Source organism: Cupressus sempervirens, chromosome 1, assembly GCF_028749045.1.
Source record: "Cupressus sempervirens isolate cs-2001-9-10 chromosome 1, ASM2874904v1, whole genome shotgun sequence".
NCBI classification, from domain to species: Eukaryota; Viridiplantae; Streptophyta; class Pinopsida; order Cupressales; family Cupressaceae; genus Cupressus; species Cupressus sempervirens.
This window is the reverse complement of record NC_143118.1, coordinates 717,449,107-717,462,961: the sequence shown is the minus strand read 5'-3', so window position 1 is coordinate 717,462,961 and position 13,855 is coordinate 717,449,107. Positions and strand designations below refer to the sequence as shown.

Below are 13,855 nucleotides of genomic sequence, written 5' to 3'. Positions count from 1 at the left end.
TCATATACACAATTTATATGTTCAACAAGAAAATGAATTTCATTTCACATTTAAATCTTTAAAAACTAAAATACCTGTTGCCTGGTGCTTGAAAACTCTGGGTGTCCAGTACCTATTAGTGTCTTAAACATGCGAGGTGCTATGCCTTCTTGCCTCTGCAAATGAAGCAATTTCAACATAAGGAAAGGTTAATTGCAAAGCAATCAAAATGGTAATCTATCAATAAAATAAACCAATCTATACAACCCAATTACTTAGCATATGATCAGTGTAATTCTACTTCCTACACTATCTCACCCAATCACTTGACATATAATCTGTGTAATTCTAATTCCTACACTATCTCACAGATACCAAACAAGTCTAAAACAGCACGCAACTCATTCTCAGGCTCCAAAGATAATAATGAAATAAGTGTGCATTGCAACTCACCAAATCAATTTTGAGTTTAAATCTATTTACTTGCATAATACATATTAAGGTTCCACAACCAAAATCATAAAATGGCTACCGCAGATATAAGTTGAAGTAAAACAAATCATCTTAAGTTCACCACAGAAAATTGGTCAATGTAGGATCAATCATATCAACACAAAAATTTCATCATGTTTACATTGCCTCTACTTTCCTGTTAAATAACAGACGAAGATTCAAGAGAAAGCAATGGGGAAATATTTCCCAACAAAATGTAGCAGTGAAGTGATGGACATATTGTCATTTATGTCAAAGGACTTCACAAAGTAAGGACAAGTTGATAGCATAACCTTCATCAATGTCAAAGGAAATGAAAGATGATGTCAAAGTAACCGCATAATATGACAGTGACATTATTCGTATAAAGTTGAAAGATAAGTAATTGATGAGTATAAAGAAATAAAGATGGTGATGTATAAAGTCGAGGGAAAAATAACAGCCATGTAATAAGGAAGATGATACACCATATATAGCAATGAGTATTGTATACAAAGAAATTGCCGGAAAGCGCACTTCAATGTCAATGGAAATTATAAATAGGCCCAGCACTGAATAAATGGTAATTATGGTTAAACAGGACTTCACGATGATGGAATAAATTATTTGTCTTCTCCGCGTGCACCCACAATATATGCAGCGATAATGATATATACGGAAACACAGAAATACATAAATTGCAAAAAGACAATCACGTCACGAGACAAGTAGAGTATTGGAAAAGGTGGCAGTAAAAACAAGAAATAAGCATTACCATCATTGTATCCAGTTGGGCTTTATAACTGAAGTTCTATACAGCGACCGCAGAGATGAGGCTATATGCACGCACGCACGCGCGCGCACACACACACACAGAATCCTTTGCACAGCGTTGACAGAGAAAATAAGTTCTTCGATATCCATATTATTGATAGCATTAAAAAAATAAAAAATAAAGGCGCTGTTAACAAAAGTATAATTCATAATCAAAGCCATGATTACAATAAAAAATGGGAAGGTACGATTAGTTTAAGAAAATTAATCTAGCTTATTCAATATCAAAAAAACCACGAGGTGCTTTTGATAGAAGGGGAGTCATTTGTAAAGGTCTGTCCTTTTCAATAAATCAGCATATACATATGCCTTTGATTGAAGAAATGAAATACAATATAAGAGGGATCATTTTAAAATAAGGAGTACAGAAGAAAAACAGCATATGAATGTGTATAAGAATATCAATAAAGTAGAATAAATAATAATAAAAATGATATAAGGGTGAAAAAATATTAGAAGAGATGCAGAATAGAAAAATACATATATGTGTAGATTTATATCTGATATATATTCACAAAAGGAACCTAAACGTAGGGGTTGGAGCCTACAAAATATTGTAAAAGAACAAATTTATATAAAAGCATTTATTTGTCATGGTTTTCTCCCGTATTGGATTTCAACATAAAACATTGTGTCACTGTGTTTATGTGCATAATGTTTATTTCACTATTTGAAGTTATTGTTTGGATTAAAGTTTTATATTGGAAAAGTTGTTATTATATTGATTCACCCTCCCTCTCAGTATAATTGTGTGTTCTTCAATTGTTATCAGAGTCAATTCCTTCTATAAAGCCAAATAGCTTGAAGATAGATCTATTGAGCATATATGGGAAAAACAAAAGGAAATAAGAGGAAAGGACAGTATACTTGTGTGTTCTTCAATTGTTATCAGAGTCAATTCCTTCTATAAAGCCAAATAGCTTGAAGATAGATCTATTGAGCACATATGGGAAAAACGAAAGGAAATAAGAGGAAAGGAAATACAAAGAAAACTATTAACAATGCACCAATCACTAGAGATGTGATAATGGATAGTGAATTACTTGGAAAAGAAATCAACTTTGTATATAGTGATGATTGCATCGACATTATAGAATTGAGTGCATGCGAGAATATGAAAGCTAACATATCTCATGAGATGGCACTTGTAATGTCCCCATCATAAAATAAATGTATTTAATTAGACCTTGTTAATGGGCCAACTGATTTAATATATCTCGGACCCATTTTTATTTTTATTGTTTTCGTAGGTAGGTGTGGTCGTCAGCTATCTTTGTTCACCCTCGGAAGCTTTTCCCGTTGGGTATTTAAGCACAGCATGTAGGTAGTTGTTAGGTATGCATTTTGGATTATTTCTTTGTACTGCGAATTCCTGTTGGAGTTATGGATTTCTTCACCATTTCAGAAGTGAAAGATCTTCCCTATTTGGCTCGTGCGGTTTCGGTGGGATTCAACCCTAACCCTATCCCGTCTGTATTGTTTGGCTCGAATCTAGCAAATCGAAGTGCTACTATTATTTGTAATTATATCCTAGATTTGATAATGAGTGGGATGTTTTGTGTGTGTTTAATAATTGTTGCATATCTCATTTGGCAAACTGTAAGTAATTATCAATTCTGACGTTCTTTGTACACCTCCCTTCATATTTCGTTCATCACCATTGCCTTCAACATACTTTCCACCTAACTCCCTGTTACACTCTATGGGATTGTCTCTGCACCATACAGCCCACCAATTCACTCTTCCCACTGTACGGACTTCACACAACACCTACAATCATTCTCCCAACATCGTATGACCTGCCTTTGCGTACTGTACGGCATCCCTTCCCCATCCGTACGATCGGCCAGTCATCCCTCACCACACCGTACAGTCTGCATTCCTACATATCGTACGATCTCCATTATCCATTGTACGGCCAAACCCTAAATAATGTACAGCCCCCTCCAAGCACTATATACCGTACACCTGTAACATAGGCACATTCATACCGTACAGCTTATGTTAAGACATTCGTATGGACCTCTAGCAAGTTATATTAGTACAATTTTGATCCTTTGTAGTACGGGACATCATAGTGGTATCAGCACTTTTGATCCTACTCGCCTATGGAAGTGAATGCAAGTTTATACTCGAAGGAGAAGGTGAAATAACGTTATTGGTAGAATGGCAGATCATCAGGATCCTATGACAGAACTCATGAATCTTTTAAGAGAGCTAAGCAGAGACCAAATGCAAATCAATGAAACCCAAAGGCTTATGCAGGAAACTCTACAAAAATTGACCAAGGGAAAGACAACAAGAGAACAAAAGGGGCATAGCGACGATTCTGTTTCAGGAAGGACGAACTTTAAACCCTCAATAACCATCTTCCTTCCAAGGAGGGAAGCACCATGCAAAGAAAGAGAACCCACTTTTGAGGAAATGCAAGAAAAACTTTGGGAAGATTGGAGGAATTTGAATATAAAAGATGATATATCTTACAGAGATTGTGTTAATCTAAGAATGAGATATTCAAGCCAAGGAAATTGTAGTTATTTTAATGATGATCTTAGGAGAAAGATCGGAAAGGTAAACTTATCACCACTTGATGGATCTGGAGCCATCACTGCACAAGCATGGGTTCTAAAGGCAAACACCTATTTCCAACTCAACCCGATGCCCTAAGTTGAAGCAATCAAATTTGCAGCATTCCATCTGGAAGGAGTGGTGCAAGAATGGTGGCATCAGCGATTGGTCACTCTCGATCACAACCAAGTAAAATCTTATGTTGAGTTCACTGAGAGACTCATTGACAATTTCGATGGGAAGGATCCTGAGCTAAACTTCAAAGATCTAGCTCAGCTAAAGCAAATGGGTATGGTAGACAACTACATCACTAAGTTCCAAAGCCTATAAGTATTAGTCAAAGACATCTCGAAAAGACGTCGAATTGTGTCATTCATGGATGGGTTGAGAGAGCCTTTGAGGGGCTAGATCAAAGGGTTCAACCTGTGTGCACTCAACGAAGCTATTATGAAGGTGCGTGACATGGCCGCATCTTCCTCAGAAACTCACACAGCCACACCAACACCATCCCAACAAGAAGACAAAGACAAGGAGCCAATTCAGAAAAAACCTCAATTTGATGAAGATTCTCGGCAAGAGCTCTGAAGGAAAAAGATCTGTTTCACATGCAAAGACCCATGGAGACCTAGTCATTGTTGCCTTGGGAAGGGAAAGATTCATTACATTGAGGTGATTCCTAATGACGACGAAGGACAAATACTAGCAGCGACTGATGAAGAAATTACCCAGCAGGAGAGAATAAATGCCCTAATACAAAAAGGGCGTTCCATTGCTACCCTCACTACAGTGCCTAGAGGTGGTATCTTTAGTGTTCGTGGCACACTTCATGGAAAACGAGTCCCAATCATTATTGCTAGTGGCACCGCACTCAATTTCATCAATTCATCTTTGGTCACTAGTAAAGGCTTGCGCGCAGTTGAGCATGAAGGATTGGAGGTTAAGGGTGCAGGAGGAACCTCATTACCTTGCACTCATGTGATCCCACAGCTACAAATTTCCATGGGAAACTATACCATGACAGATGATTTCTTTGTGATAGATTTGGTTGATATTGATATCATATTGGGCATCCAATGGTTGGAAACTATTGACCAGTACACCCAAAATTTCGAAAGGATGGACTTTTCATTCAAGACGAATGGCAAGAAGGTGTTACTAAGAGGAATATAAAATAAAGGATCAAGGGAAGTCACAATCAAGAAGATGGAGGTCATTTTTAAACATGATTTGATCCCAAATGCTACAAGTAAAAACATGACACTTGACACCTTACCCCATTCCTTGCATAATTGGCAAGCCCATCTATTAGTCGAGTACTCCAAGAACAATTTTGCATGTCAGTTGATGGATGGCTATGTATGCGATGAAAGATACAAAGTCATTGATGACATCATTTACTTCGGCAGTAAGATCTACTTCGTACCTGACTCAAAACTGAAGAAACTGATTAGAAAAGGTTTCCTACAACTAGATTTGCATTTGCTTGAGGACAAGCAAATTTTGGGAAGAGGATTGTAATTTCCTTGTAATAAAATAAATGTATTTAATTAAACCTTGTTAATAGGCTAATTGATTTAATATATCTCGAACCCATTTTTATTTTAATTATTTTCGTAGGTAGGTGTGTCCATCGGCTATCTTTGTTCACCCTCAGAAGATTTTCCCATCAGGTATTTAAGCATGACATGCAGGTTATTGTTAGGTATGCATTTTGGATTATTTCTTTGTACTGTGAATTCCTATTGGAGTTCTGGATTTTCCTCGCAATTTTGGAAGTAAAAGATCTTCCCTATATGGCTTGTGCGGTTTCAGTGGTATTCAACCCTCACTCTATTATGTTTGTATCGTTTGGCTCAGCTTTGGCAAATTGAAGCACTACTATTATTTGCAATTATATCCTAGATTTGATAAGTGGGATGTTTCGCAATGATTGTTGTATATCTCATTTGGCAGACTGTAAGTAATTATCAATTCTGACATTCTTTGTACACCTCCCTTCATATTCCATTCACCACCATTGCCTTCACCATACCTTCCACCTAACTCCCTATTACACTTTGTGTGATTGTCTCTGCACCGTACGGCCCACCAGTTCACTCTTCCCACTATACGGACTTCACACAACACCTACGGTCATTCTCCCAACACCATACGACCTGCCTTTGCATATCATACAGCTTCCCTTCCCCATTTGTACAGCTAGCCAATCATCCCTAACCACACCGTACGGTCTCCATTATCCACCGTATGGCCAAACTCTAAATAACGTACGGCCCCCTCCTTGCACTGTATAGCGTACAGCTGTAACATAGGCACATTCATATTGTACAGCTTCTACTAAACCATTCATACAGACCTCCAACAAGTTATATCCGTACAGTTTTGATCCTTTGTATTACGGGACATCACAACACTTAGAATACACATGGCAGTAAAAAGTGATGATGCGACGAACTAGGATGATCTTATAATTGATGGAAAAGAAATGGTAGAAGAAGCAGATGATGAATCAGATATTAAAGAAATCTTAGATAATGGAAAACTCAAAGAAGGATCTACTACATGTACAGAAGATGAAGAAGAGGCCTACAATGAGGAAGATTATGTTGATATCATGGAAGAACTTCATAATGCTTACAAAGAAAATGGAAAGCTTAAAAAGAAGAAAGCAAAATTGAAAACACAAATTCAAGAATTACATCAAGCCCAAAAAGAATCAAGCAAAGTAATTGAAATTTTGAAAGAAGAACTAGAAGAAGCTAAACAAGCTCAGGATGAGATGATGAGGAAGGTAAATGCTAATAAAGTGCATTATGCGAAATTAGAGGAAGAGGTCATCATGTTGAAAAGTGATTTAGACAAAATCACTGTCAAATTGAATACTAGTCAAAAGAGGAAGAACTTGAAAGATATGTTGAAGTTTTGATAAACCCTACCAGAGATGGTGATAGCAACCAAGATCAAGTTCAACAAAAACAAAGCACAACTTCAAAAGAAAAGAACGATAGAATCAAAAAAAGCTTGTCCTCCTCAAGAACAGAAAAACTAGACTTCCACATGACTTCTACGGACATTATTACTCATGCAATTACTTTGGCCATAGAGCGAAAGAATACAAGACACAAAATGAAAGCTTTCATGGATGGAGAACTAGAAATCACTATGGGCACTTAGCGTAGTATTGCATATATGGAAACGTGAAATCACACGAAGGGTACACAAGAAACTATACAAAGGATCAAACAAAAGAACCTATGTTTGTATGGAGAAAGAAACTTGGCAAAGACAAAGAAAATAATGAAACCTTGTGGACTTCAAGGAAGAGTAATCCAAAGGGAAGAACTAGAAATGTTTGGCAAAAGAAGATAACTAATGGAGAAAAAGAAAAATAGTGCAAGTGCAACTTGTATTTCATACACCTCCTAGTTGAGAGGAAGCATGAGTTCAGGGGGAGATACATATAAGGGCCTTCATTAGAACCTTGGATAAATAAATAAGATAATTCAAAACAAATTGATGTCTCAAAGATTACATTAAGAAAAGTGAAAGTTGATTGCATCAATGTCAAAGTTTGAAAGACAAACCTTCACAAAGGAAGATAGAGTAATGGCAGCAATAAACCATGCACGAACATTGAAGAATCTTTCTCAGCGCAGTATGAGAGAGCCTTCACAAGGGGAGCATTTGATGACTAGTTTTGATGGTTATCCCTTTTCCATTGATGTCAAAGGGGGAAGATGTAGAAAGGGGGGAGCCAGAAGAAAAGATAAAGTATAGCCATCAATGACAATGGGGGAGATTGATGCACATATTGCCATTGATGTCAAAGGACTTTACAAAGAAAGGACAAGTTGATAGTAAAACCTTCATCAATGTCAACAGAAAGGAAAGATTATGTCAAAGTAACTGCATAATATGACAGTGACGTTATTGGTATAAAGTTAAAAGATAAGTAATTGATGAGTATACAGAAATAAAGATGGTAATGTATAAAGTTGAGGTAAAAATAACAGCCACGTAATAAGGAAGATGATGCACCATATACAGCGATGAGTATTGTATAGGGAGGAATTGTTGGAGAGGGCATATTGATGTCAATGGAAATAATGAATATGCCCAGCACTGAATAAATGGTGATTATGTTTGAACAGGACTTCACGACGATGGAATAAATTTATTTTGCCTTCTCCATGTGCACCCACAATATATGCAGCGATTATGATATGTGGAAATGCAGAAATATTATTTATTACATAGTTACACCACCCTGGGGGATGGGGGGACGGCGAAACGAGGGGACAAGTTTCCGGGACGGGGGGACAGAGGGACCTTAATTTGGGGACGGCGGGGGGACGGCGGGGGGACGGCGGCAGGGGACAAGAGCGGTGTATATATCTATGCATATGGTATTTAAAAATGTTAGTTATGAAAATATGTATTGCAATATAGGATGTAAAGATGTAAAAGAGTGAATACTTGAAACATTGCATTGAATTGGAACATCGAACATTAAACATAAATAGTAGAATTTGCAAATAGTGAATAGCAGGATGTCCCCCATCCTCGGTGGAGGTGGTGGAATCTAGTGGCACCGCTGGGGACGGGGAGACGGAGTCCCCAAGTCTCCGGTGCGTTGAAGTCTCCGAGACGTCGAGCAAAAAGGGGGGGGACGCGTCCCCGTGTTACTATGGAAATATATAAATGGCAAAAAGAGAATCACATCATGAGATGAGTAGAGCATTTGGAATGGTGACAGTAAAAACAAGAAATAAGTATTACCATCATTGTATCTAGTTGGGCTTTATAACTGAAGTTTTCTACAGCAACAGCAGGGATAAGACTACACACACACACACACACACACACACATACACACACTACCCTTTGCATAGTGTTGACAGAGAAAATAAGTTCTTCGGTATCCATATTATTGATAGCATAAAGAAAAAAGGCAGCATAAAGAAAAGTATAATTCATAATCAAAGCCATGATTACAATAAACAAATGGGAAGGTGCAACTAGTTTAAGAAAATTAGTCTAGCTTACTCAGTATCAAACAAACCAAGAGGTGCGATTGATAAAAGGAGAGTCATTTATAAAGGTACATCCTTTTCAATAAATGCCTATATGCATATTCCTTCGATTAAAGAAATTAAATACAAGAGAAGAGGGATGATTGAAAAAGAAAGAATGCAGAAGAAAAACAGCATATGAATGTGCAAAAATAAGAAGATGAAAAGATAATCAATAAAACAGAATAAAAATAATAAAAATGATATAAGGGTGAAGAAATGCTAAGAGTTGCAGAATATAAAAATTACATATGTGTAAATTTATATCTGATATATTTTAATTTGAGAGACTCTGAATGAACAATTTGAGAAAAGAAATAAAACAAAATAGATATAAATATACTTGATAAAATAAGAAGCAACAAATAAGAGCGTAATGTGTACAGATTTAAAGAGAAGAATATGGTTGATAAAAAGAAGTATGCACAAGTACAGTCCTAGAAGAACTGTTTGAAGAGGCTAGGGAAATGTCTGCCATCCGTTGAGTAAGCAACAATAAAGGGGTGGAAAAGAAATTTGTGTGTAGTGGGTTGGTGCTCACGAAGACATTGGTGGGGGTTGGTGCTTCCAATAGGTTGGTGCTTGCGAAGTTTGGGAGTTGGAGCTTCCAGTGAGTCAGTCCTCATAAACGTAGGTGTTGGAGCCTCTAGTAGGCTTGAGCCTACAAAATATTGTAAAAGAACAAGTTTATATAAAAGCATTCATAAACGTAGGGGTTGGAGCCTAAAGAATATTGTAAAAGAACGAGTTTATATAAAGGCATTTGTTTGTCGTAGTTTTCTCCCGCATTGGGTCATTGTGTTCATGTGCATAATTGTTCATTTCACTATTTGAAGTTAGTGTTTGGATAAAGGTTTTAAATTGGAAATGTTGTTATAATACTAATTCACCTCCCCCCCTCCACACCCCTCTCAGTATCATCGTGCGCTCCTCATGAAGTTCCTCTGAGAAAGAATGACAACTCTACTAGCACAATGGCTTAAATACTTTCGCTAATTTAGCCAAAAATTAGCCACCCATCCATGTTACAAGCCAATTAGAATGGATCAGTGCATCAATAGCAGTAGGAACATTAGTATCACCACATCTACACTAAGCACTACCACACAAGTCTTGTCAGAACCATTGTTATCTTATGCTTCCAGTTGCCACCATTTTTTCAGCTAGTAACTCAAGCTTTCTCCAACATGTTTTGGCTATTATTTTAGAAGGTTCTCGAAAGTCAGTAGAAATTTTTTACTTTACTTCATGTAGCTTGTAACGATTGAGCTTAAGTTATGTATTGAGCAATAGTCCTTGTGTTCATTCAACATGATTACAACCAAACTAACCACTATCTCTAATATAGCCCATCAACTCTCAATATTGTTGATGTGAGTTTCATTCCACTACAACATACAAAAAAAAATACTTAATGTTTCAAGGAGAAACACTGAACATTCAATCCTCTCTTGATATAAGGTCATCTCTCATGCTAAGCTTGCAAAGTAAGATCATGAAATGACTTCAAGGTTCCTTCTTATTCGTGAACTTCACTCAGTTTTATGATATGATATGCTAGTTATCACAAAGGGACTTATACTATTCATTGAATGGATATCAACTCTTACACTTCTAACGATTTGGCTTTGCAATGTGTAATGAAAATGTAGTTTGATTTTCCGATTTTCCCACTCCAACTTAAACTTATGACTTCTATTTCTACTTCTAACTCTGACTAGGAAAGCAAGGAATCATGGATGGACTTGGACTCTACTAGATGTAATCTCACCAACAGCTCCACCAACCTAGTGCAAGCTTCTAAGGAATACACAAATGATTTTTACATCAATATCCTTTGTCCAATCCCATCATCTAGATGCAAACCAAAGATAGAACATCAACTGAAGTTAAGTGTTTTCATCGGCTTACCTGGCAAGGCACCCTTACCATTGGCAAGAGACTAGTAGCCTGGATTTGTTCGAGTCAAAAAAGAAAACATCCACAATAACTTCTATTCAACTAAACTATTTCCACATGAAAAGAAATCTACTCCAAGTGAAAGATTGGGGAAATCATGCAACACTCTGAAACAATAACAACTAATTCACAGTGAAGAACCAACAATGAATTATCGATTACTTTGACGCATTATAGCAACAACTTTATCAAGTCTCTCCCTTAGCTGTCCTACTCTAGCTCTCTAATCTTTCCTCCTAGCTCTAATCTAATCGCATCTCATCTAATGTCTAAATTAAAAATATATGAATTACAAATGAGAAAGGCCTTGGCCTTTTATAGTAGTTCCATTACAATGAAGGGCCAAGATCAAGGCCTGAGATTTCTTAACATAAACCCTAATTAGGGTAGCCAAATTCACAACCAATTACATGAAGGCACCAATTTACGAGCCAATAAGAAAATTACATTAATTTTAATAGCTAATGAGAAAATAGGACGCTTGGCATGATTTGATTGACAGTGCTTGAAATTGAAATTTTCTAATTGGAGGAGGCAAACAATTGCCACCTCATCATCCTTTGGAATTTCCTCATGGAATTGACTTGAATCACTTGTATCCTCATGAACCCATGAACTTGATATTTCTTAATTTTCCTTGAATATGTTCTCATGTAGTTGGATCCTCTGTGCTTTACAGAATTTTCTCTTGATGTCAACTTGAGTTTATGGGTTGATAACTTGACCATGAATTCTTCCTTCTCACTTGAGTCCTCGAGATTGAACCATCTCCTTATTATATTTGCTTGAAGTTTTGAGGCCTTCATCATCAACTTGTTAAAATCCCAGGTTTTGAATTTAATGTAACTTGTAATAACAATTTTATGTATTACAAGTCACCTTCTCGATGCATATGGATATGATGTTAAGAGGCATGTCTCCATAGGGACATGTCCCTTTTAACTCTCATTATCAATAACATTTGCAAATTATCATGATTAAGAATGTAATAGTAATAACTTATGTATATATATAATGATATAATATAAAATAATATATCTAATATATTAATATATTAATGAGTTAAATATATATATAAATATTCACTAAGTTTTATCCGACTAAAACTACACTAACATTAACACACTTTGCCCTCTAGCTTCTCCTTCTTGAATTCACCTTGCAAAACAAAGGAGAAAAGCATTAAGCTTGTGAAAAAAATCTGAAAATACAATCAAATTGATAATATACAAAATTCATCCCAATTTAAGACCAACCATCTTGCTGTATGAGGAAAACTTTAATCTCGTCACAATCCAAAACCATTTATTATTATTTTTTATTTTTTATTTCTAATTTTCATCACTCTCAAATTTATTTTTTTGAGGAGAGGTAGGATGGCTTTGGTAATTAACAAAGGTTGATAGTTGGCTAGGGAAAATCCCAAAAGATGTGAGATTTCCTAGGAGGGAAATTTCAGACAATGAGAAATTTCCCCACAAGGGAAATTTCCGAAGATGGGAAATTTCCTCTTGAGGGAGATCTTTTGAAGAGAATTTTCCAAAGATGAAAAATTTCCCCATGAGGGAAATTTCCCAAGGAATTGGTGTTCTTGAAATTTCCTCAGTTGAACATTCCTTGGCAATGCCTTGCTCTATTCTTGTTCATGGTGTTGCCCTCATTCCATAAAACAATCTTCTAATAATGCCTTAGAGGATGGCAAAACTTGGGAGATTTAATGTGGGGAAATTTTTTTAAATGAAAATTTCATTAGAGAAATGGGAAATTTCCCCATGAGGAAATCCTTTTAAAAAATTATCAATTTCTTGCCTTCATCGTTCTAATATTGCAATGCTTAAGTTGCCACCGAACAAAGGCCTACTACAATGTTTGTACTTCATTTTTCCCAAAGGGAGAGTCTTCAAATTTTTGGGAGAAATGAGGTGGGGAAATTTCCAACGAGATTTCTGAAGAGAGGAAATTTTCCAAGGAGGGAGTATTCTGAAGATTGGAAATTTTCCTAGAACCTAGTTCTCTCACAAACTTCATACCATTTCTCAAACATTCAAGGACTAAAAATCTACTCTCCACTTGGACTTAGGCTATGAAAATTCCTCAAAGTGGCACCATAGTGCTCGCACAATCCCTAGGCAAAAAATTGCTTCCCAACAAGCCAAAATTGTTCATACTCACCCCAAAATTGGAGGCTTACGAAAAATGTTGCCAACCAAAACCACCTAAGACAAAGACTCCAACTTGCTAAAACAAAAAGAGGGTGTTCCCATTTTATTATGACTTACCCTTTGCTTGTTCTTAACAGTTAGCACATAGCCTTATATAGCTAATCTTGAGCACTATCATTTAGTTCTTTCATCCAATGATTCTCAGGTTACAATCTCCTCAGTTCTTCATTTATATTTTAGCTTGTCCTAGGACTTTTCTCATTAGCAAACTCAATTTGTCCACACGAAAGATTCACATAATGATGTTTTTTTCAAGTGCTTGTATAATACTAGGCATTCTCATTAAACACAAAACATAAGTGTCTCAAAAATTCACAAAAATGTTTTAGATTGTAAATTCTGAATAAATTAATGAAGTCTGTGCATTGGTTTGCATCTGATGTAAAAGCATTGGTACATATTAAAAATCCTAGGGCATGGCTCTGCTATGCATGGAAGCATACATCTTCAGTTTATCAAAAGTTCTCCCGATAAATCTTTGATCACCACCAACACTGCTGATTAAGTGCTGAAATAAATATAAGAAATGAAATTTATAAGGACAAGGCATTTCTGCAAGTTTTTTGACCATTTTTTTGCAAGATTTACCATCAATGAAATTGGAACCTTTTGGTGAGTAATCTCAGTTCTTTTAAACTTGAATCAGCATATTCTGATCAAAAAATCAGGGGCTGTGATCTTTCCATAGCTCCACAGAGTTTTCTGACGAGTACACAGGTTTTAGGGATGGGGGGGACAAGGGACTAAATT

At 36.3% G+C, this 13,855-nt stretch overlaps 1 protein-coding gene across 3 annotated transcripts in view; it reads right to left on the bottom strand.

The window, feature by feature from the left end:
- Window positions 1–13,855, bottom strand: part of UBP14 (ubiquitin-specific protease 14) — a 145,868-nt gene that overhangs the window by 81,808 nt on the left and 50,205 nt on the right. For all 3 annotated transcript variants that reach the window (XM_089787971.1, XM_089787979.1, XM_089787988.1), the window contains exon 12: window positions 75–155. In XM_089787971.1, the coding sequence (XP_089644097.1) occupies window positions 75–155 (81 nt within the window). The remainder of the gene's footprint in view (window positions 1–74; window positions 156–13,855) is intronic.